Raw genomic sequence first — 26,524 nt, forward strand, 5'->3', positions numbered from 1 at the left:
CACTAGCCCTGCATGCCTTCAAAGTCCCATATATACATGTATGTATGAATGCGTGTGTATTTAAGTGTGTGTACTTGAAAATACTAATAAAAAAATATTAACTAAAATATCAATTAACGAAACAAATAACCATTAACGTTGCTGGTGACGACGTGTGTTTACGCCTTCAATCTAAGAGACGCAACAGTTCTAGCATTTTGGATGTTCCGATCTGACTTGTAGCGTTTTGGAAATTCCGACCCGGCATATGATCACAAGTTCCAAAGTGAAAAGGACAGTCTATTTCATAAGTTTACTTTAAGAAATAAATTTGTACTTCTAGTTATAACTGTACTTTTGGATCTTACGATTTTGGAACTTCCGATCGGCAATATTTTCTTTGGATCTTTTGATTTTGGATCTTCCGACCCGCTAAATAAACTTTGGAAATTCCGATTTTGGAAGATCCGATCGGCAATATAAACGTTGGATCTTACGATTTTGGAACTTCCGATCGGCAATATATTCTTTGGATCTTCCGATTTTGGAACTTTTGAAATACTCCCGACGGAGAACATTATCTCGAGGAAAGCGTCACCGAGTTAATAATTAGTCAGTACTATAGTGCTTTATGTACGCAGACAAATATGTAATCGTATTCTCCAACAAGTCCTTGGAAGCTCTCGAAGTCAAATCTTACATTGCCCTGAATGTTGCGTTACTACTGTCAAAACATCCAACATTGTGTTTAATTAAGACAAGACCAAGCAACTGACATTCGGTAAAAGATACTTTCCTGGCCTATCGAACCTTGACATCGTGAGTTCTACAACGATCACATCGTTGGAGTTCTACAACACACCTAGAAGGATGACCATCGATGACATCTTTACATGATACCTCATGTAGATGTCCTCTGCATGTATAGTTAAGCAGCACATAATTCGCAATTAGAACAATCATGGCCACCATCAGTACATTTTGAAACATTAACTATATAACACGTAGTGTTATATAGTCAATGATTGGAAACGGCAAGAGTCACGAGCATACTCCTTCGAGAGTAACATGACGTTGGCATAGCTCTCTGGGGAGAATCATCATCTTGCGCCAATCTGGAAAGAGTCCTACTATATGCTCCAGAAGAGAGCCATACGAACAATGGCAAGGTTGGGTTGGTGAGATAGCTGCAGAATGATGTATTTGGGAGCAGTGGAATTCCAGATGCTCTATCATCAGCCTCACAAGAAATGGCTATCTCCACTTCTACAACACCACGCATGCTGGAGACTTCTATACCATTAAATAATTTATGAACTGGAGAGACTTTATTATCTGAAGTATATACATAACACAATTTCACCTTTTAAAAGATAAAAAACAACATTCCCCTATGACGTCTGTCAAATATTTTGATTAAAAGTCTCTCTCTCTCTCTCTCTCTCTCTCTCTGTCCCTCTCTCTCTCTCTCTCTCTCTCTCTCTCTCTCTCTCTCTCTCTCTCTCTCTCTCTCTCTCCCTCTCCCTCTCTCTCTCTCTCTCTCTCTCTGTCTCTCTCTCTCTCTCTCTCTCTCTCTCCTCTCTCTCTCTCTCTCTCTCTCTCTCTCTCTCTCTCTCTCTCTCTCTCTCTCTCTCTACCGAAATGAAAACAACTAAGAAACTCACGCCTTTTGAGGATCGCAATACCTTTATTATCCTTACTTTTAATTATTATAAATTTTATACTTTATTACTTGACTTATTTTATTAAAACCAAAATAAGTGTTTATAGATAGCTATAATCTCCCACTTGGAATAGAGGGGACTCCCTATTTTGTTGACTCGGGTCAACAATATTAGGTAAATAGCAAAATAGGTAAATATTTTTTAATCGTTACCAAATTTTACATACGTGTAGAATACATGTTGACATACCTTCATTCCCCGTTTCAAGTAAATATCTACATTCTAAGTGGTTATTTTGCTAAATGTATTGAATTTGTTGACCCGGGTCAACAAATAAATTAAGCTAGGCTGTTTATGGCGTTTTTTTTTATAATAAAATAGGTAAATATTTTTCAATTGTTACCAAATTTTACATACCCGTAGAATACAAGTAGATAAACCTTCGTTCCAAGTTTCATGTATATAGTTTAATTCTAGGTACTGTACCTTTTTTTGGCGATTGACCCAGGTCAACAAAATAAAATTATCTATTTACGACAGTTTTTTGTTAATAATATAGGTAAATATTTTTTTCGTTGCCAAATTTTACATACGTGTAGAATACATGTGGATATACCTTCGTTCCAAGTTTAATGGAAATATCTACATTCTTCAGTGGTTATTTTGCTACATATATTGAATTTGCTGACCCTGGTCAACAAAATAGTCAGTCCCGGAATAGAGTGACGGCTATCAAACCCTTGATCCTAAGCATTTTTGAAATATTACTTGATATTATTTACTCTTAACTCTAAGCTATAGTACGAACTATACCTAGTTCGAATTGATATGATTCTAAGACATTGACATTGTTTACTTTTGAATTTTTATCCCTTAGAAAAGTAAAGTTTTGACGTTCATCGGAATCAATATGAAAATTCACTACACAGATTTATTTGAAAAGATCTACATTCGTAATTTTTTGTTTTGATGTTTATTGCACTTTGAATTAAGAATTCCATTAATACAAAATCCTAGAACAAAAAATATAAGGAAATACAGCTTCATATCAACTTACTTAGGCTAGCCAACTTGTGCTAGAGGCTACAGATGATTTGTTGTTTTTTGTTACAGTGTTTGTGAGTCGTGTTGTGTGTAGCAGAAGACGAAAAGGAGAAGACAAATGTAAAAGGCGATAGAAAACATAAGCCTGGGTGAAAATCTAAATTGTTTGGCAAATTTCCATGTTATTTTCTTATGTACTGCTACTAAACTGATTTTAAACCGAACTCAAAATGGCCTGTCGATTATATTCTAAATTCAGCAGCATTCCCGCTGTTATCTCATCGAAGTTATTTGACGCAAGCACCCACTCTGCCCGAAATGTAAGTGTAAGCTTTTAGGCTAGTCTTCGAAATGATCAAGTAGCCTAGGCCTTTCTTCTTGAATAGACATAGTTTAGCCAAGCACGTACCTAGGGGGACTTGAGGGACTTATACCCCCTTGAAATTTTCAGGGAAAGGACAAAAATTGTGTCAGACTTACAAAACTCACTGGCATTAACCATTAAACATAGGAACTGTACAGGACCTTATTCGTTTAATTTATAAACAATCAAAACTTGGGCGTATAAGTTATGTGTTGTTAAACTATATGCATTCTAACATACAAAAGCCTTTCGCATTCTTTTGAATCGCTATTATTTATAAGTATAACTTAGGCCTAAACTATTCATTCATGGAATAGGCTACGTTTAAAGTTGACTTATGTGATAGACCCGACCTCCCCTCATCAATTTAGCCCCCCCCCCTCCCACATGACCAAGTCCTGAATGTAGTGCTTCATTAGTATACCTTTTTAGTGTTTATAATGTTTGTTTGGTTAGTAATTATTTTTAAATGTGTTAGTTGGAATCCCTTCTATAAGATGAAATAAAAATATAATTCAACCTGTAATTTAATTGCCGGTATTTAAATTAAAGGTCAAATTACAGTATTTTTTTAAAAGGTTAATAACAGGGTTATAACTTATTCTGCGTAAATGGGTCATAGTCTTAAAAAGGGTTTGGGGTAAGTATCGGTCATATCTACCTGGAGACAATCAATGTCTAGCTGCGATTGCTAGCTGCTTATCTGAAATGAGACTAAAACATCAGTGTTTGCTTATAATTAATTTTGTGACATGTTAAGACTAAGTTTGTAGTTTTTTGAGCCAAATTAATGCACAGCTGGTGATATATTTTGTAAGTTTAACTTACATGTCTCTGGGAAACCGCTTACAACTATTGAACTCTTTTTTTTTAGCATTTTTCAATCAATGCAGGAAGGAAACTAAGTAACAGAAACTTACCTAACTTACCATTAGAATTAAATTCACTCTATTTTGATTACCTTTCAAAGTTGTCCCTTCATGATCATGTAATTGTCAAAGTAATGGGGAAAAACAAAACTTGCTATCGTTTATATGTTGCAAAAGTTATTGAATTTGACGAGGAAGGATAAATAGGAAGATTCATCAAGAAAATTGCGCAAACCAACAAGTTCTGAGAGACAGATTAAGAGGCCCTCTTCAAAGTCGATGACGTAGTACGATCGGCTTCCAACTCCCAAGCCGTGTACAACCTGTAGATTTAAGGGAGTGTTGTATTTTGAGGAAGATTTGTCTGATTTTACTCTTCATTTAGTTGGTTTCTATGTAAGATTTTGTTACTCTGATTTCACCCATTGTCATTTATGTTCTCCGATTTGTTTGGATAAGGGTTTATGAAAACGACGTTTTTATACTTCGTACTTATAAATAAATGTGTTAATTAACTTTAAATATTTTTATTTACAACAACCTAAGCTAACAAGCATAAATTTCATGTTTCTATTGCCCCTGGTAAGTGAGGAAAAGCAACAATCATCAATTTAACACAGTGTTTCTATTCACCCCAAAGTGCGGGGTGAATAGAAACAGCCATATTTTATTTTTTTTCTGCTTAATGATTAAAAAGAAAAAAAAATTGAAAACTGGTTTGAGTAGAGGAGTTCAAGACCGAAAATATGAGCTAGTGTTGAAAATTTAAAAATTAAAAATATCGGTTTTACAGAAGCTTAAAAGTCAAAAAGTGTTTCTATTCACCCCATTCTACGGTATTCAAAGAATAAAACTAGTTGCCTAGATCCGTTGGCAGTTGCTTGGTTGAGTTAATCTACTCAATAACATTAATTTTTCCTCTGCTTATATGAACCAAGCCAATATTAGATGTCGAGAGAGAGTAGGCTTAGACCCTGCTTAGTACAACCCTGTGCCGAAATGTCTGGTTTGGGCTTGTCTTTTATTGCAGATAAGTAGTATGTTCGACTATTGATTGAATGAGACATCCCATTCTAATTTTAAAACTGTAGCCAGGTTTAAAATGAAGATGGACGTGGTTTGATTGAGCCAATAACAGATAGGCAGTGGCGTAACTAACGCCAATGCAACCAACGTGGTGCATTGGGGCGCAGGCCTTCAGGGGGCGCAAAACACTGATATTCTGGATTCTTACATTCTGTTTAGCTAAAAAATCTGTTGAAGTAAAACTTCTTGTAGCTTACCGAAAATAAATGTAAAAAAAATATTAGTGTTTCTATTACAATCACAACAGAATGTTGGTGACTCTTTTGTTTACTATTATCATCGTTAAATCTACTCGATGGGACTGTGCACATGCGCTTATCGCGTTCTTATCAAAAGAATTTACTGCTTTTGTTCATTTATCGTTGTTAGCTACAAAAATAGACAGATAAAATCTTTCATTATTATATAAGTAACCACGGTCACGTGTCCTTGTCAGTCCTTGTTGTACGATCAGTAGGCCTAAGTGTTATTTGTTTTATAACAATACAAAACACATTTTGTCGGTGTATTTGTTATTCAAAATTAGGGGACCGTTTATTTTTGCGTTATAGTGGATTTCGTAATGATATACTGAACAAAAGGGACAGAAATAAAAAACCTAGTGGTGCCGAGTTCCGAAAAAGGAAAAAACAAGAAGATAAAAAAGTGAAAAAACTACCAATGATTGATACGTTTCTTTTATGTTACAGGGAATAGGAATTTACGTACAGTGTTGTAACTATGAGCTGTAGCATTGACTATAAACTTACTGTAGGTATATATAGTCAATGGCTGTAGCCAGCTCTTCGACTGTAAGAATGCATCATCTAGTAAAATTAATCAAATTTTGAGAAACGGAACATGAACATTATATTGTAGCCTGCAATATCATGTAGGACTGTATACGGCACTGAATAAATATAAAATTTTATGTAAAGTAAGAAGTAGTCTATATTTTATCGTCCTAAAAAGTACAATTAATTGTAAGTATCTAATGTGATCCTTACTTCAGTTATACCTACGTTAATGGTGTTTGGAAAATAAATGTTTAGTAGCTTAATTTTTTTTCAATTAGTTTTATAAATAGGCCCTAATATTTTTTTCAAATAATAACTCTAAAATTACTCTACACAATAAATTATATTTCTTTGAATTATCTTTCTATAATTGGATAGAGCTTGTACAATGTCATGTGTACTGAAATAGTATCCAGGAAGTGTGGAAGTACGGAAGAATAATGTCATTTAGTTTCGCTTGAGATTATGGTGGAGCGGAGAATGAGTCAACAAATAGGGGCGAACGGGCACGGGTAATACTTGCATTGGGGCGCAGTCAGACTAGTTACGCCACTGCAGATAGGGCTGCCATCAATTTTCTTATCTCTGTAAAATATGTAAATTGATAACCAATTCAAATAACGTATCAAAAACTAAAGAATATTTTATGTAACACCAAATATCACAGTAGGTACCGAAAATAGGCACTCTGTGAGTTTCTCATTTGCCATCTTCAATTTCAACCAAATATTGGCTATAGCTGGTCTATATAAATGAGATGTCTATTTCAGTATCCAAAAGTCAATGTTAGTAGATAGTTAATTACAGTTTGAATAAATGATTCCAATATTCAATGCACTGGACCTTGCAACGTGCATATTTTACTATTGTTTTGTTACATACAGCTGCAACTTAAGTCAGCTGTTTGGTTGCATAGTGCCACCATGCATTGTTGTAATTGGATCAATTTTTATTCTAATAGGCTACACTGATTTTGAGACTAGAAGAGGCGTCCATGTATGGAAATAGTAAATATTCAACTTCTGTTATAAAACAATTTTTGAAGCAAAATTTTGTCCATTGTAAATGATGGTGAATAAATGAATACTGTAGGCGAGAGTTAAGAAGTCCTCTGAGCACGAGCGATATGGCGATATGCAGCAATGTTGGAATGTTGCCGCGCGGTATTTGCAGGTGCACCACCCTCTCTCAGCAAGGGGCGAGTGACATTTCACAGAGTGACGCTTGACGAATACTTGTCACATCACAACAGATGAGTAATACAGATACAATCGCTTGAGTTGCTTCACTTCACTGCTTCAGAGTTCAGTGCACCACAAAGTATTCTTACGGTGAGGGTGGTTTTTGCAGTTTGGTATTAAGCAGGTGTAAATATACTCTTATTACAATGCATTTGATTTTCCTTGTTAGTTTTAGGTAAAAAGCATTTATTATATTATTCAAATAATCGTACACACAATACTATTGGTGTGTAATTATTATAACTATGCACTTCGACTATGGAATATACATAACGTAAATTTTACACGAACATTAACATGTTTAACGCTGTGGAAGTGAGTCTTGACTGCCGCGTGGAACATGAGCATGTGTTGAGCCGTCGAGTAACAAGCGCCTGCATTTTTAGAATAGGCCAGGGCTCAGGGGACTTCTTAACTCTCGCCTACAGTATCAACTATAATACTGCAGACAAATACTATGAGCTTTTACAAAATAACCTCATTGCACAATGTTACTTGTGTTATTTGTTGGGAATTTCAACTCATTATGCATAACATTGTGGATTCTTTTTTCATTGTAAGGCATTCTTCATTCCGTAGGCTACAATTACTTCTCTTCAAACATCCTGCAATGTTTTCTTCAGATCGCAAAGGGTAAAGTAGGTAAAATAAGCTTACTAACTGATTTGCACCAGATGTGTTTTATTCTTTGCACATTTGCATGTCTATTTATTCAACTCACATGGATGTATAACATTAGGATTTTAAAACTTGACTCAGGTTACATATAAAAAAATAAAAACTATAATAGTTTTTTTTTATTTGACTCAAAACCAGAGAAGAGATATCTGCCCAATTGAATTTGTAAAATTGAATCATAAATAGTTAACACACTATTGTTTTATAATTTATTCTTAAGGTTACATATAAAAAAATAAAAACTATAATAGTTTTTTTTTATTTGACTCAAAACCAGAGAAGAGATATCTGCCCAATTGAATTTGTAAAATTGAATCATAAATAGTTAACACACTATTGTTTTATAATTTATTCTTAAACTAGTTTAAGATATAAGATCAACATATAAAGGCCTGGTGATTTTATGTTGGTGAAAATAAAGTTCTTGCATAAAGCATTTAAAAAAATGCCATTTCAAAAGTAATATAGATACTGAATGCCTAAACAATTTATTTTAACTCACCTTTTTAAGTACAGTACTTGTTTTAGGTGATTACAATGGATGAGGTGCTTTTCTACCAAACATTTTTTTCTCAAGTAAAAGTTACTAAAATTACCGTACTTTATTTTTCATGCTTATATAAGCAACACAAGCTGCACAGAATAACATGTAGAAACCTTTTTAAAATTTAAAACTTGAACCAAAATTCCAATTTAAAAATTCAAACTCTAAGGTAACCTGTTTTCAAATACTTAAGTGTCAAGCTTTTAAAACCCCAGTGTTGGACGTTTGCAGATAATTTTGAGAAAATCTGTTTACAGGTGAATCAATTGTTAATATCTTTTTTTGTGTTAGGCAGCGACTATGTCAGCTTTTGATCTACAGCACAAGACTCCTGTGCAGAGAAAAACTGTAAGTCGAATGATTCTGTTTTGACCTACATAATGCTTGTACTTGGCTTTGGTTTCGTCTAATCTTTCTCTGAGCTTTGTTTGTTACTCACCGTGTGTGCATTCTAGGATGGATCTTATCTGTGTGCTAATAAATGTGTATTTATAACAGTGCAATAAGCCTATGGTCCCAACTGTTTAGATGATTTATGATAGTAAAATAAGTTTTGTATGAACATTCTTACTTGTGCAACCTTTAAAACCTGTAAGAATTTAAACATTGCATGAAAAATATATTTTAAAGTTTTAACTTAAATTTTAACCACCAATGCTTATACAGCTAAAGCATCAAAAGCTTATAATATTATTTGCGGTTGGCATGTTTCCTTCTCTGAACTGAACTAAGTAAGCAATTGACTTCACAAACAGGAAAATTCAACAATTTAAGAGATTTCACGTATCCCAGAAAACTTGGAATTTTTAGTGTCCTGGAAATCCTGAAATAGTCCTTCTTTTGGCTCTCTGTCCTGGAACTCTTTCTTTTGTCATGATATTGTATTATTTGTCCTAAAATTCAGATTATATTTCATACTCCTTACACCCACAGTGATTTTGTTGCAAAATGCTTACATATTGAGTAGGTACTGAAATAAAAAATAAAGAAACATTTTCTATTGTCTTTTGAATTTTCTGTCTAACTCAATGTACACCAGTTCTTATAGCTTAACTATGTCTATTTAATATGTTAATTGATGGTTGGGGGATTCAAAATGAAAGAAGCACATCCATCAAACACTTTTATCAGATTTTTACATGTTTTGTACTAAATAAGTCTTTAAATTTGCAAAGCAAACAGCAGAGCATGGTTTATAATAATGGTTGTGTGGTTTCTGTTTTGGCAATGGTTTATAGTTTTCTAAATTTCAGTTAGATTTTAAACACAACAATTAACTTGAATTACACATTCTGGAGTGGGAAAATGAAAATAGAAACCCATTGAAATACCCTTAAAAATTTTGAGTACTGTATTTCACAAAATGGAAGAGCTGGATGCAGTCAAAGATCAGAATCAAAAAATCTCTGAAAAAAATCACCAATAAGCTATCCAAGGCATATACATACCTACACTATTTTACCACATTTCTCAGGCTTTAAAATTTTTTAAGAATTATAAGAATTTAACTTTAAGAATGTAACTTTAAGAATTTTTAAAGTTTAAAGAAAACACTTTTTATACTTGATAAAGTCTTTTTTTAGTGACTTATAACAGTTGTCAATACCAAAGTAAATCCAAAACTTAAAAATATGTATTCTAGATTCATACTTTTGTGACATGTATTTCAGCTTATTTCAATATGTGTCCTTGAATTATGCTACTGACAATGTGTTATAGCTCTCACAGTCATTAACTGATGTATCGGATGGGCCACAACCTAAATGTATTGTGTTGTCTAAGGACCGCCTATCCTGGCCAAAGCTCAAGTTTTAAATGATATAGACAAGTAATTGTCTACTCAATGGCTACCCTCAACCTAATACTAATCCCCCTCCCCCCCCATCACAGGATGATGTGTCAAATCTGACGAATAACTTTAGTTCTAATCCAAAATACAGACAGTGAAACAGTTGGGACCATAAGTGTCAGTGTTGCCTTTTCAGGATGTTTAATTAAAGATGAGAAGCGGAGTCAACTGTGTTGTCGTCATTTGTTGTTTATTCTTCTTTCTCTCACACTAGATTGTTCTGACAGATTGCCGTCCCTAAGGCCCAATACGGAGGACGGCACACAGTCACCATGCTGCCAGGTGGGGGAATTGGTCCTGAACTCATGAACTACGTGAAAGAGGTTTTCAGGTAATTTTATTTTTATTTCATCCATAAATTAAACTGATTCAGATTGCATGAATTTAAATCTTATTTTTTCCAACCAAAGTTCTATTCCTCGGAAAAATGTACCACTAGACCTAGGTATCCATTCCACAGCTTAAACTTGAGGAGTGGTGTAAGCAAGATCCTTTAAGATTTAACCATCAGTATGTATTTGTAGTCTTGGAAAATTTGCATCACTATACTATTTTGTCGATTATTAAAATATAACATTTTGAATTAACTATTTTGGTAAAAAAAAAAAAAAAAAAAAAACAATTCTCTTTGTAACATTTTAAAATTGAGTGCAGAAAATAAGAATTGTACCGCCAAACGTTCTTCAATTTTACAAATTACAAATTCAAACTTCTAGTATTTATATTTTTCAAAGTACAATATAATTTAAATTTAGTAGGGATTTTGGAGAGTTGCAAAATGTACAAAATTTTTACTGTTTAATTAATCACAGTTTCATCATGTCTGCAAGTTAAAACTCGTCTTTTAAACCTTGCTAAATCAAAAACAAACATCATTTATTCATTCTTCACTAGTGCACCTGTTGCTCGAATTCGAGCAATTACAAAGTATTACAGGAGTTATTTCAAAACAAATGACAGTCATAATTTCCGATAAAAGAGTCAACTCAAAGATAATTTTATCAATCACTCCACTCCAGTTATCGAAACTTAAAACGAACACACTCTGAAAACGAACGCTCACTCCACTCCAGTTATTGAAACTGAAAACGAACGCTTTTGTGCGTATTATGTATTTACTATGAACAGCTGTTTTAGTATGCAATTAATACAAATTATTTGTATGTTTAAGTAAACAAAATCTTTTCTTCTTAAGATAATCATTAGGATTTTGATGGCCTGTGGGGCAAAGCCCGAGGACTTTTATTACAGTAATTGATGAAAGGGGGCGTCTACACAACAAATACTTAATTTTGACACCTTGTTTGTAAAAATCCGTCCATTATTAACGGAGGAGTAGTGTTTCGTAGAAATCGCCTTCACGTATTATATATATAAGGATATGCACATGTACAATGAATGGCATCATGATTGGTTGTAATATAAATAACTAGTTTTGTGTTGATATTCCAACCAAAAAACAACACCAACATGTGTATTGTTGGGTTTTGTGTTGATATGATCTTAAACAAAAAAGTTGCCAATGGTATAAATTTGTGTTTGTTTCATACAAATAGTGTTCCAATGTTGTGTTTTATGAATGTATTTGTGATTGCAATTTATGAATTGAGAGCAGGCAATTTAATATGGATAGGTATGACATTTTCTGTGGGCTAGTTTTATTTTCAGGAAGTTTTTGCTGTTCCCGTTTTGTTAGTACTGTAAATTCAAAAACAAGTCAAATAAAGAACATATAAATTTGGATTAGTATTCATGGTGTCTAGCTAACCGGAAAAACTATGGATTGTATATGAATCTTGATTATTGGAGAAATATCAATAAATAGTCGACGTCTATAGCCTATGTCCATTGCCTATACATTACCGGAGTTGGACTGTCCATTTTCTTTTACTTTAAGTTTCTTAAAGTAACATACTAAATATGAACATTAAGTAATAAAATCTCAACTGTTGGAAATAATGAAGATGTTGACATCTAGAGCATTGAATGGTCCCCTCAAATCCATCCATCATTGGGGATTTCCATCACTTTCCATGACTTCTTGCCTATTTCCATGACTTTCAATGACCAAAAATAGACATGATAGTGAGGGATGATCACAGATGTGCCAATGCAGGAGATGATTATGATATCACTGTTATCACAACAGTTGCTCACAGATATTGCCGTAATTGCTTCTTCAATGTTTCAATAGTTCTAGTTTTGGTTTAGACAAATGACTAATGTAAGTAAATAAACAGTCAAATTAAGAAATTTAATCTAATTACTGAAATATTAAAGGTACCTAGGGACAGATGTACTGTTGCTGAATTTGCGAACAGCCCGACGCCATGGTGCATAGCCATCAACACGTGCCCTGTTGGTACCGAAGTGCTAGTACAAACATTTTAACATCTGTTCTTGTTTGGTACTTTTCTGAAATCACTGGTGGTACTGAGAATTCTATTGGTACCGATACATCACTAGTTTTAAGATTGTAATATTGAACGATGCCTTAGAAAAGCCCCTTAAAAAATCTTTAGACACTTGTCAGAATTGACGAATACAAATTTACAATACTTTACTCTACCTTGTGATTCTGCATTGATGTAACAGATTACACCGTTCGCAGCTGATGTGGCGTCATCATCAGAAATGTACAAAAACAGCAAACTTATTAGATACAAAATAGGCCTATAAGATAAACGCAAAACAAAGGCAAACCTGTAGGATTACTATTTGCAGAATCACAGGTGAATAGGCTACATTTTGTGTGCTCAACTCAACTGTCATAGTAAGGTAGTGTACAATATAACTGGGTAGTTGTGTGGTTATAATGCTCGAATAACCATGAATGAATGATTTATTCCATTTAATTTGCTACATAGTACAAATGTTTACAATTTTTACTATAACTATTAAGTTTACAACATAAAACAACAGCACAGTACAAGGGTCAGGTCAAACACGCCAGTAATCAGCTGTGACTATAACTTCGGTCTTGCCATCTAACCTAACCTAGATTTAAAAGGTATTCTTTTACACAGATTTTAAATAAGTTGAGAGGTGAATCAAAAATGCTTAAATTATTAAAATAAGAGAAGATGTTACGAAACAGTTTATGAGATATGCAAAAGGAGTTATTTGAAGAAAAAGAATAATTTTTTTGTAATGTAGTGATACCAACTCTTTAAGAATACCTTGTGTTGTATAAATGTGCAATTCCATGCAAAATGTTGATTTTAATTTTTGAAAATATGAATATATTTTTTATGTAAAGTTGGCGAATAGAAAGAAGGGACATTTCCTCAAATAAAGTGACAGACTGGTATCGTCTGCATCTTCCAAATCCTATTTTTATCATGGTTTTTTGGGCAAAATTTAAAGGTTACATAATTCTTTTTATAACAGCCACCCCATTCTATGATTCCGAAAGACAACAATGATTGAACATAGGTGTGGTATGTCATTCTTATTTCTTTGAATGTTAGAACGTCACTCATTTGTCTAAAAGCAAAAATGAATTTTCTTATTTTGTTTTTTAAATAATTAATGTGAACGTTCCTTTTTAAACGCTCGTCAAAAAATACCCCCAAGCATTTGTACAAATTTACCTTTTCTTTGCACTCACAGTCACACACAATGTTATATTGATCACCACACTTGTGAATAATAAGGTCATGTAGATTGTAATCTGTTATCTTATTAATAGAAATTGGCATGTATTTTGTTTTATTAACATTTAATGAAAGTAAGTTTTATTTTCCTTACCTGCAGGAAAATAAGACTATCGTCTGCAAATAAGAAAACTTTTCAAAAAATATTTAACTTAGAGATTTATTTTTATTAATGTATAATAAGAACAGAATAGGCCTAAGGGTGCTGCCTTGGACCACTCCGTAGTCTACAGGCATTCTATCACTCGATTCACCACAAATTGAAACAACCTGGGATCTATTAGAGAGAAAACTTTTGAACCAATTAAGTGCTATGCCTCGAATTCCTAATATTTCCATTTTATTAAGTAATTTTGATCGATCCACTGAATGAAATGCTTTTTTAAGATCAAGAAAAATAAATATTGGGTGATTTTTATCAGAGATCGTGCTGTTCAACTCATTGTTAATGGCAAATAAAGCATCTGTCAAGGTTGGCGAGCCAGGGTGAATTAAACTCTCAGGTGACAAACAAATGACCTTTATTACACCCCAAATATTATGTAGTACAAACACACAAACTTAATAAAAAATGAACTAAAATACCAGGACTCAACTTTACATTAATTTAGAATAATTACTACATGGGAGCAAGATTTGATAGGACAAGCCAGACACCTAACCAGATGTCCGTTAATGTGTGGGCTGCCGTGCAACGTTTAGAGTTGGCACTTGTTGCAATGGACCATATCTGCTTGATAGTTCTCTATTACGCTTTTATTATTACCGGTGGAACCCCTGTGTATGTTTCTCCTTGCAGCTGTGTTTATGGTGTTGGCTGCATTTATGGATGACCAGCTTAGACAGTTTTATCGTGAATAAGGTAAATTTTGAGTTACTTCCTATTGCTAACTAATAATTCATATCTAGTTGAGTCCAGGTCTCTATGCAAGCATACTACAAGAATACAATATAAGCTTAAACTTGATAACACACATCTATGATATGGGATATAAGATACAATAAGAACGCAAAACAATAGCAATATGACACAAAAAAAAATGTTTCAACCAAAATCTATCTATTTAAAATTGACTAATTATAATTATGAATTAATATACACAAATAACAATCAATAAGATCAAATATGATAATCATACAAAGAGCTCATTCACCTTTAGCCCACAATTGTTCAGGTTCTACAACTTGTTGTTCAAGTTTTCGCATTAGGACTAAATCACACAGATAAGAAAAGATACATATATGTTTTTTTTTTTTTTACAATAGGCAAATCAAATTGACTCAATTGGAAAACATTCCTACTAAATTACTAAAACATCCCAAAATATGTTGACTAAAAATACACACAATACTTAGCACTCTGCTACAATGATGATAGAATGGTTTACATTCCTATCACACCAATTAACATAAAAACAAAACATCTCAATAAAAGTACACACACAATAATACTCCACAATACCATGTGTAATTAATTAAAATCCCTTACTCCTTTATTTAAGAAAAACGTATAAGTTAAATGAAAACAGAACATAAACACAGAACTTTATAAACATACTTAATACAGATACATTTTTACAATGAAAGAAATCAATACAAGGAATTTTTATTAAAAACAATTATATGCAAAACATACTTATTATCTCAACTCTTTCAAACACGAAAGTACTGTTCCCCCTTTACTACTTCATTCTTTGGCAGGCACCTTATCAAATAAACAGTGGTGAATTAAATAGTGTCGTGTGCCGACCTCAACAATAGATTGTGGCTTCCGCTCACAATTTAAATACCACACTATACTTGGCACACGAGTGTTTACACAGTTCAAACTTCCAATAACACAACTTTAAAAAATACCATATTACTAAAATACAATATTGATTTCTTTCATATACTATACCTACCTAATACTTATTTACTATTAATTAATTAATGTATACAATTCATAAGGATGTCTCATCTTCCACTGTTGATGGCAAATGTTGATCCCCCTCAGGCTGATGTCCTCTGGCGCTCGGTCGTCCTTGCTGTTGTGGTCGAGGAACATGCAGGTGCACCCCCTCGTGGCTCGTCCAGCTAGTGTTAGGCCCTAGGTCTTCATGGTACATAGTAGGGGTTGGACAGGGGACAGCGGCTTCTCTCTGCCTCGCTCTCTCGTTAGGATCTCCGTGTAAAGCTGGAGTGGTTCTAGGGAAACGCAACAACAGGCAACATACGCTTTTAACAAGTTTACACTGACAGATGCATAGTACCACTACTAATAGTACAAACAGTCCACCAAGTCCTGCTACTATTTTGCGTGTTCTAACTCCTTCTCGAAAGGATTGTTGTTCCTTTTCTATTTCATCCAAAAGCTGGTGTAAGCTAGTGACATTGGACCCTAGGAGCTAATGGAGAGGTTCTAAGCTCTGTCAGATTATCATACTGAGCTATGGCCTTCTGGTCTGGGAGTTGCAGGAAAGTCGGCAATCTCGTAACCAGCCTGTCGTCGTCCAAGTCCAGATTCCCCGTAGTAGAGGTCCATCGTGAGTAAGGAAGCAAAATCATGCTCCCAGCATAAATGGTGCAGTGTGCAGAATTTGGCAGGATCCCTGAACCTTTAATTTTAATGTTGGTTGCTCTAACTTCGTTTTGACAGTTGAAGGTCAGCATCATTTCTTCTGCGGTGTTATACAGCCAGCTACCAATAGCTGGAACACGATGAAAAGTTGTTGTTACTGTGCCCAGATGTACCTGGACCCTTTTCTGACAAATGGCTGGCATATCCTCCTGCAGGTACAATTGAGCTTCACAGGAACCCCCTGTCTGTGTGTAGATGGGGAAAGTTGGGCCGCAGAGCCCTTGGTACAGCCACGTAGATTCTCCTCCGTCAGCATAGCATACTTCTGTCGATCGGGTGACAAAGCTAGACATGCCCCATCAAGTGCCAGGCTCAAGTGTTTATTAATTTTATTATCATAAGTAGGAAAACTAATCATTTTGAATAAATTCTCGGCCCTGGGATTTCAGTGGTATATTAATTACAATCCTAACACCTTCCTCAAAAGCATAGGCAAAGCCTGTACATAATTTATAATAAATATGAATATTTACTAAACTTGGAACCACTAACATAGAGCAGGTCTGCAGGTAACATTTGACCAGTAACGGATATCTGACAACATTTCATACAATCTATATGGCGACACTAAGGCCGAAGAAATTTCACCCTTAGCCAGATCATCTAGCTCATACTGAATGACTAATAATTCAGTGTTAAGAGTCTGTATTACAAATTCTATCCCCCTTACAGGTAGGTGAGATTGCCCGTTTCCGGTTTCCAAAAACTTGGCAAGAGGCCCTTGAAATTGTATTATGGCGGAGGCAGAGGAACAAAGTAGGCCGTCGGAGGATGATAATGTTGTGTTTTTGGTAGAGTGTTACCGTTGCCATGGTGAAGGGCATATCAGTAGAGAGTGCCCTCGGCAACGAAGAGGTCCGGAGTTACAGGGGTCCTCTCGTCAGAGACAAAATTTTACACGGAGCAGAGGCAGAGGTAGGAGTTCCTCGAGGGAGAGTATTAAATCATCTAGTTAATCCCCAAGGCGTGGTAATGGTGCACAGTATAGGAGTAGCTCTAGTCAAGACCGTGGGCCGAACAATAGACAAGAACAACAGAGGAGAGTCCGATTTACGGAGCAGGACAATCAGTCGTTTAGACTTGCTAACACGGAGTGTTAGCGGTGTGGAAAATTAGGTCACATGCGTCGAAATTGCCGTGTCTATTTGCCCGTAAGAAATGAGGTAAACCGGAACGGTCCAAAAGCTCAATAGGCAACCCGGTTGTTGGACCCGTGAGTAACGCTGAAAATGTCCCTAGTATTGTAATAAATGGTAGTAGTGACCTGACCATAATAGCTAGAATAAACGGGTTTGTGTGTAATTTACTATTGGATACAGGGGCACGAATTTCATTGTTAAAACGGGAGGCCTATAAAGGTAAATTGCAAAGTTGTTCCATGAATGCTGTTGGAATTACTGGTGATAAAATAGAAATATTGGGAGTTGCTGAAGTCACAGCGGAAGTTGCACGTAGTATGTGCGGTTTGTTGTTTTATATTTGCGGTAATTGGACAATGCCCTACGATGGGGTACTCAGTGTTGATTTGTTGCGAAGGTTGGAAGTAATTTTAAACTTGGCGGACAATTGCGTGGCAAAGGGATCCCTAATTATAGCGTTACAAACATTGGAGTCCTCGGAAACTGGCCAGGGCGAGGACAAAGGTCGAGAGCAGCAAATATCGGTAGGAGTACCTAACCAATCGAGATTTGTAGGTAATAGTGCTAGATGTGGAGAGGAAGAAGAAGTGAAAACGGAAAGTTCTAATGTTTGGCTTGCTAAATTGCCATCGCGGGTGTTAGTTCAGCCTAACAAGGAAGTTGTTTGTATGGCAGTTTTGAAGCCTACGGTTAAGGGACAGAGGGCGTGTAGGCCGTCCCAGGTGTTTATTGAGCCGAGTGAGGTGGTTGTTAATGGTATTAACGGTGTTTTTATTTGCAGTGTCGTGAGTAATGTGTTATCAGGTGATAACGGTAGCAAGGATTTGCTGGTTCATTGTAGAATTGTTAATTTGAGCTCATCGGAAGTGGTTTTAAGTAAAAATCTTTGTATCGGAAAGGCTGAGGAATTAGAGATAGGGCCTGGAAACGTAACGGTGAGTAGTGTGCTGGATGAAGCACGGTTACCGGGATCCGCGGGGTAGTTGCGAAAAGTGGGAAGGAAGTAGAAGTGAACACGGAAAGTTCTAATGTTTGGCGTGCTACATTGCCATCGCGGGTGTTAGTTCAGCCTAACACGGAAGTTGTTTGTATGGCGGTTTTGAAGCCTACGGTTAAGGGACAGAGGGCATGTAGGCCGTCCCAGGTGTTTATTGAGCCGAGTGAGGCGGTTATTAATGGTATTAAAGGTGTTTTTATTTGCAGTGTCGTGAGTAATGTGTTGCCAGGCGATAACGGGAGCAAGGATTTGCTGGTTCATTGTAGGATTGTTAATTTGAGCTCATCGGAAGTTGTTTTAAGTAAAAATCTTTGTATCGGAAAGGCCGAGGAGTTAGAGATAGGGCCTGGAAACGTAACGGTGAGTGGTGTGCTGGATGAAACACGGTTACCGGGATCCACGGGATCCACGTACAGTATCTCGGATGGACACGAGACTGGGTTTATTGGAGATAATTTGCGTGCGGCCGATGTAAGGGTCGACGCGGGGTACAGTATCTCGGACGGACACGAGACTGGGTTTATTGGAGATAATTTGCGTGCGGCCGATGTAAGGGTCGACGCGGGGTACAGTATCTCGGACGGACACGAGACTGGGTTTATTGGAGATAATTTGCGTGCGGCCGATGTAAGGGTCGACGCGGGGTACAGTATCTCGGACGGACACGAGACTGGGTTTATTGGAGGTAATTTGCGTGCGGCCGGTGGAAAGGTCAACGCAAGTAAATGTTGTGGCTCAGCTAATTCTGGAGGTAGTGACTCCAACCGCATTTGTGTTGTAAATAATAGGCTTGTAAATACTGATAGTAATGTGAATGTAAATAACAAGGGCTTTAATGCTAAGATTGAGATGAGTGATTTCTGGGGTACAATTAAAGAGGAAGATAATATGGCGGAATGTGATAATTTTGAGAATAGTTTTGTAGGGGACCCAAAGCGGGAGAAACTTAATATTGACGATTTGATTAATAGAAAGTTAAGCCACTTGCCCCAAGCTGACAAAGAAACCTTACAACCAGTGTTGCGTAAATTCAAAACGGTATTCTATGATGGTGTTAGTCCTTTGGGCTGCACGAGTAAAGTAGTGCATCATATTCCTACGGGAGATGCGACACCAATTAAAACAGCTCCTATAGAATTCCAAAAAGTTTGGAAGGGGTAATTCAAGAACAAGTTGACGATATGTTGCGTAAAAAGATAATTGAGCCGTCGATTAGTCCATGGGGGTTTCCTGCTATTTTGGTCCGTAAAAAGGCACCACCTGATCCTGTAAAGGGTGTGTCTAAACCTTCATATCGTTTGGCAATAGATTATAGATTACTTAATAAAGTAACTACTAAAGAAAGTACTCCTATTCAGTCAATTCAGTCCACTTTAGACAGTCTGGGCGGATGTCGTATATTTACGACACTTGATTTGTATTCAGGGTATTTCCAAGTGCCGGTAGCAGAGGAGGATAAACCTAAAACAGCTTTTGTCCTACAGGATGCTGCTTATCAGTTCAACCGCATGAGTTTCGGATTAACATCTGCTCCTTTAACGTTTGTGCGGTTAATGAATTCCATTTTGAAAGGCCTGGTAGAGTCTGGGGTTTTTGTGTATCTGGATGATGTTATTATAGGGACTGCGACGATGCAAGAGCATGCCGAGAAGCTGGCGGAGGTATTTGATAGATTCACTAAAGCTAACTTAGTGGTTCAAAGTGAGAAGTGTATATTTGCAAGGGAGGAAGTAAAATATTTAGGGCACACAATTAGTAGTGAGGGAGTTAGACCGGATGGACAGAAAGTAGAAGCTATAAATAAGTACCCACTTCCGAAAAATGTAAAAGAAGTGCGGAGCTTCTTGGGATTGGTAAACTATTATCGCCGGTTTATTGCGAATTTTAGTGAGATAGCTAAACCTTTAACTAAATTGACCCGTAAAGACGCAGAGTTTGTTTGGGGGGAGGCTCAGCAAAATGCATTTGATGCATTGCGTAAAGCCTTGGTTACCGAACCAGTATTAATATATCCTAGATTTGACTTGCCCTTCGTTGTAACCAGCGATGCCTCAAAAGTGGCTGTAGGCGGGTTGTTGTCCCAAATTGTCAATGGAAACGAACATCCTGTAGCTTATTATTCAAAGACGCTAAATGTGGATCAGTCACATTATGCTGCAACAGAAAGGGAACTGTTAGCAGTAGTGACCTTGGTGAAAGTGTGGCGACCTTACCTTTACGGTCGCTCATTTACATTAGTGACGGATTGTATCGCGCTTAAATGGCTGTTTAGCATGCGTGACCCGTCATCTAGATTAATTTGATGGGGTTTGTTATTGTTTGAGTTTGACTATACAGTAGAACATAGGAGAGGGAAACAAAATTCCCAAGCGGACATTTTATCACGTGTGTCGGCTGTAAATGGACCTATTTGGTCCCGGGATTTAATTAAACAAGCTCAGAAATTGGATGAGTTTTGCGAAGCAAAATTCAAAGGAATAGAATCAGGTTCCGTTACAGACTACCTGATTGATGATGACGATTTGTTATTTAAGAAAGAATTAGATGGTTCAAAATTAGTGATTCCTAAAGGCATGGTTTACCCTGTATTGCAACAGCATCACGACACAGTGTTTTCAGGACATCTTGGGGTAACTAAGACACAACAAATACTAAGAAGTAGGTATTTTTGGCCTGGTATGTTAAGGGATACGGAAAACTTTGTGAAAAGTTGCCGGTCATGTGCATTGCGAAAGGCTGGGAACAGTTGTACAGCACCCTTAGGAGTGTTTGAAGCTGTGTTTAATCCAATGGATTTAGTCTCCATTGACGTAGTGGGAAAATTGCCAGTGACAGCTGCCGGAAATGCATATTTATTAACATTTGTCGATCATCTGACTAGATATATTGATGCGGTGCCGATTAAAGATGTACGTGCCGAAACCGTGGCATCTGCTTTTGTTACGCATTTTGTCACATGACATGGGGTCCCTCTTAAATTGTTAAGCGATCGGGGTACTGTTTTCATTAGTAAATTATTCAAGAAAATGTGTGAAATATTGGGGATTTCTAAAGTTCAAACCAGCCCTTACCATGCAAGTTCAAATGGAATATTAGAGCGGCAGCACGCAGTAATAGCGGCGGTTGTATCTCATTATGTAGATGTACACAATACAGACTGGGACAAGTATATTCCTTTTGCCCTTATGGCGTTACGCAACGCTCGTAACATGGCCACTGGATTAACACCATTCTATTTATTTCACGGCAGGGAGATGAACATACCTTCCCCTGATGATTATAGTTGTATTGCGGGAAGGAAACCGTGTGAAAACCTGGTTGAAAGGTTAAATGAAGCCTTAAGAGTGGCACAGGAAAGTACGGAAGTGGCTAAACAACAAAGTAAAGTCTATTATGATAAGGGTACTAAATTGGTTAACTTTAAAGTGGGGGATTTAGTTTATGTTCATCATCCGGAAATTACGAATGCTCCGGGTAGTAAATTTCGCCAATTCTGGTCAGGTCCACATTTGATTAAGTCCAAAATTTCGGATTTGGTTTTCGGTATTGATTTGGGAAATAGGATTGCTAATTTACATTGTAATAGGCTAAAATTGGCAAGGGAGGAGTTGAGAGATGGGATTTCATTGGAACACGCTAAAGTATTGGAATTATTAAGAGGCGCGGCCGATGATAAGACTTCCGGCGAGGATGAGGAGAGTGATAACGAGGAACTATCGGAAGAGCGTGGCGGAGAGTTACCCGCACAATTACCGGACCCATGGTTAACCCCAAGGTCGCGACTAATTTTGTGCGAAGATCCGGAAGTAGGCCAGGGTGTGGACGGATGTAGTGGTGACCAGCCACAGGGCGTGGCCGGAGGTGGGACTGCCACCTCGAATGACCTTAGTGATGCGAGTAAGGAATCGAGTCCGTCAAAAATGTCCAGTAATGGGGACATAGGAAGTCCTAGCACAATTAGGGAATCTGATAGGGAATCGGACCAGTCTGGTCATGAGGGAAGTCCTCCAGTGGTAGGTGATAGAAGTCTCGGAAATTTAACATATATTGACGATCCAATAGGGGATGAGGACTGGGTTCCTCCGCCTAATGTTGACAGGTTGGCAGTGCAAAGTCATAACGACCTTCCACAGACGCATGGTTATAATACTAGGCGTCGAGCGCGTGTTTCACAGGCAGATGATTCTACGAATGGTGATAAGTAGTTAGGTACGTTAATTGGTTTAAGTTATGGTGTGGGTGATATAAAATTATAATACGAGTCTTTAGAGGCGTGTCTTGGCATTTACGGAAGTAACAAAGCGGAATTTTGTTACAGGATTATGCTGTTTGGCGACCGTCAGTGGTTTAGGGCTTGACTGTGGGAAAAGAAATTGTAAATTGCCACCTTCAGGGGTTATATTTTTGAAAGAAAGGGAAATTACAGTAACGGGAGAGTCATGGCGAGTATGTAGCTCTTTGAATTTTCAGCATTATGATGATTTAGTCGAGAATTTGGCCAGTATTGTATTTAGCTTTTCTGATAATGTAACTAAATTTGGCCTACCTGTGCCTGGAGACGAGATTGATAGGGTTAAGTCCGGAGTGATTCACCTTAGGTCAGTAGTAGACGAGTTGCTGTTATTGATTGACAGTAATGGGAATCATACAGAATTGATGCAAACAAAAAGAGCAATATTCGATTCGGTGGGGACAGGTAAGAAGTACGTATTTGGTACTGCTGATACAGAGGATGTAATAACTTTAGATTCTAAAATTGGGAAATTGGCTCATCTACAAGAAAGTGTAATTCATTTTAACAATGAGCAGCATAGTTACGTAAAATCATTGAGTGATAGGGTAAAATTGAACCAACAAGTAATTGCGGATACCATAGAAATTAAAGTAAAACAGTATGCGCAGTTGTCTAACAAATTGCAACAAGAAATCAATCAGTTAAATGCAACAGTGATTTTTCAAAATGAGGTATTGTCCTTTAGGCCATTTAAAAATGCTGCTAACATACGTTGCTCAGCTTCTGAGTTAATAACCCGTTGTTCACCGCTGTCGTCTACTTTCCGCACTGTAAGAACCCCTAAGTGTCTAACCCTCTCGGCAAACTGTTCTAACCCCTCGCCACGTTTTTGTGACGCACTCTGCAATTGCATGTAATTAAAATGATCAGTTCTCTTACTAGTGAATTATTCTAACAAAGCTTTATACACCTCATCCTCCTTTGCTTCAGGCAAACCATCAACTCTTAATTTGCTAAAATCAAATTTTGAAGCTAAAAATGTCTCAGCAGGTCCCCGTGTTTTTAATCTTATAATTGCAACCTTAAATTGCTGTTTCCATCCCCCCAATTTGGCAGCTTGGTCTAATTGACCCAGAAATTCTTTAATGGATGGTCCAGTCCCGTCTAAGCAAAACGTTTCTATCATACAAGCCACCATGTTGTGCAATTTTTCAAGTCGCAATTTTTCGGCCTGCTCCAATTGAGCCCTGTCTCCCGGCATGTTTAGATAGGTTAATGTAGATTTATAAATTTTCTGAGGGGACCTTCTATCTCCTGTAGATTTTATCATTCACTAATTGATAAGGCGTCGCGTGCTATTTACTACAAAGTGACGCACACACGCGACTGAATTGTGGTCTGCGATAAGAGTTAACACTAGGAAACAAATAATAGCGGCGCTCAATCCTATCACTAATCCAATGACAATTCCCTTCAATAAAGACCACATTTGGTTAGCCTAATATCAAAATATGATAAGTATTAAAGCAAAATTCAACAATAAATTAATTTAGTTTCATCAATTACAATATGCTATTAAGACAAAATATAAGTGAAATCAAATACAAAATATTTAACCATCACTTAATTACATTTAGTTCAAATATTCTATCACAATTTTCGTCACTTAAACTCTCTTGATACCTGCTTCGGATGTATAGTTGGTACGATTATTTATTCTACCCTCAATAATTTTTGTGACTAATGCACGTAACAAATTTTGACAACCCTCAATTAACAAATCGGGATTGATCACTGGTATATAATATTCCGGTTTCTTAGAAACGGACATTAGGCTTTGGGACTTCGTACATTGGTACGTATGTTTGGTCTTCTTCCGATTTTGTCGGTGTATTAATTTTTGGAATAGGTGGAGCGCGTTGTGTCGGTTCCGGCAAACTTCTAATATTAAATTGACTTTAACTGGAACCAGTACTAGACTGAGGCTATTCGTGATTGTAAAAGGCTGTGATAACGGCAGATCTTGACCCAACTCGGGTAAAAAAAGACGTTTCGAATTTATTTCTTGATTTTGTCAAACTTAACTCTCCTGGAGCAGTACCAAACGATCTGGATGATGACGCCTGCTCCATACAAGGCTCTTTAAATTTACCTCCATTATTTCCCAGCTTAATTAATTAACTATGAGCAGCTACTAAAATAATAATGCATACATGTACGATAAATAGCAAAATAGCAAACTCTATATCATCGATGCCTATTTCCAGCAAACAAGCCAGGTTCACTTCACTGTTTTCCGCCAACATCAACCGACAGATTACCAGCACTTTTAGTTAATTTTACCTAGGGTTACTTGCATTGCAATAATTGGATCAACATGGCCTTACCAAAGCCATAGTCCGTGTTGGTGATAGTCCGTTCAATTTTAATTACTTGGTCAACAATAGCATTTAATAGTTGTCTCCTACGCTCCCTCGAATGGCTATGATACCAAAGTTGAACTTCCCGATTACCACCTACCACCCATTTATTAATACATTATCTTTCCTTCTGAATTAAAATTACATTATAAGTAAAAAGAAAATTTCACTCCCAACCCTTAATTTTCCTTTAAATATTCAATGGTGGAGCCTTAAACACACTTAAGCACAATTACAACTTTGACTCATATCTCCCCAACTAAAAGTATAGCCACAAATCCCAACGCATTCAATTCCTAATCCCCACTGAGAGAAGAGAGTACCGAATTCTGTCGTCGTAAAACCACCTCCTACAATACTTCCAACACCTGGCGAACGAGTGAACCCCTTCTACTATTCGCTCCTCTACAAAGTCAAAATGATCGAACACATCTAGCTGCTCACACCTAATACACGTATGTCCCAATCGGTAGTGGAATGTAACTAACACTACAATTTTGTTACTATTAGCAACCAATTCAAAATTATCAAAAAACAACTTATCTTTGAGCAAGGTAATTTCTTCTGACATTTGAACAAGCAATAAAAAATAAAAAAAAGATTTGGCTTAGGGTTTACAAAATAAATTGTTACTCCTAATCTGTCCCCTTAACAAGCCCTCCTACAAAAAAAGAAACAAAATTTACACCTGACACCAACTGTCAAGGTTGGCGAGCCAGGGTGAATTAAACTCTCAGGTGACAAACAAATGACCTTTATTACACCCCAAATATTATGTAGTACAAACACACAAACTTAATAAAAAATGAACTAAAATACCAGGACTCAACTTTACATTAATTTAGAATAATTACTATATGGGAGCAAGATTTGTTAGGACGAGCCAGACACCTAACCAGACATACCTGGAAGCAACCGGAGGGACATCTTGCCCAGGGGGGTCGTCAGGAGTGAGTGCAGAGCAGTAGTCGAGATCGAATCAGGGAATTAATGCCCATCAGTCACCGGGATGTTTTATATACACCGGACACTTGAGGTTGCGTTGCGGTCGATAGTTCAAGTTAGCTCAATACAGATTGTTTGTAAATTCTATGATAATTTATGCACCCTACTTTAGGAACTATAACCTTTGACCTAGCTAGGTGTTCTACAACACATCTGATATGTTTTTGATCTGAAGGTCACCGGTTTGATATTGAAGAAAGTCAACTGGAGCCAGCTGCTCTTCATTATTGGAATTTAATCAATTATTCCGGCTAAAGAAACAGTTGATTCAATGAGTAAAAGCTACTAAGATTATCCACTCCATTTTACTCTCGCTCTGCATTTATACTCAGCATTATTACATGCACAGAGTACTTCAT

The 26,524-nt window shown here is 36.6% G+C and overlaps 1 protein-coding gene across 2 annotated transcripts in view; it reads left to right on the top strand.

Moving 5' to 3' along the window:
* Window positions 1-2,784: 2,784 nt before the first annotated feature.
* The window catches only part of LOC128984665 (isocitrate dehydrogenase [NAD] subunit gamma, mitochondrial-like), a 38,524-nt gene continuing 14,784 nt past the window's right edge, over window positions 2,785-26,524 (top strand). The window contains exons 1-3 of one of the 2 annotated variants that reach the window (XM_054404003.1): window positions 2,785-3,007; window positions 8,537-8,593; window positions 10,322-10,425. In XM_054404003.1, the coding sequence (XP_054259978.1) occupies window positions 2,918-3,007; window positions 8,537-8,593; window positions 10,322-10,425 (251 nt within the window). In that variant the 5' untranslated portion in view covers window positions 2,785-2,917. The remainder of the gene's footprint in view (window positions 3,008-8,536; window positions 8,594-10,321; window positions 10,426-26,524) is intronic. The other variant, XM_054404006.1, reaches the window with a different exon arrangement.

The sequence above is a fragment of the Macrosteles quadrilineatus genome, unplaced genomic scaffold (assembly GCF_028750875.1).
Source record: "Macrosteles quadrilineatus isolate MER2022 unplaced genomic scaffold, UCM_ALF_1.0 Scaffold_1__1_contigs__length_201487025, whole genome shotgun sequence".
NCBI classification, from domain to species: domain Eukaryota; kingdom Metazoa; phylum Arthropoda; class Insecta; order Hemiptera; family Cicadellidae; genus Macrosteles; species Macrosteles quadrilineatus.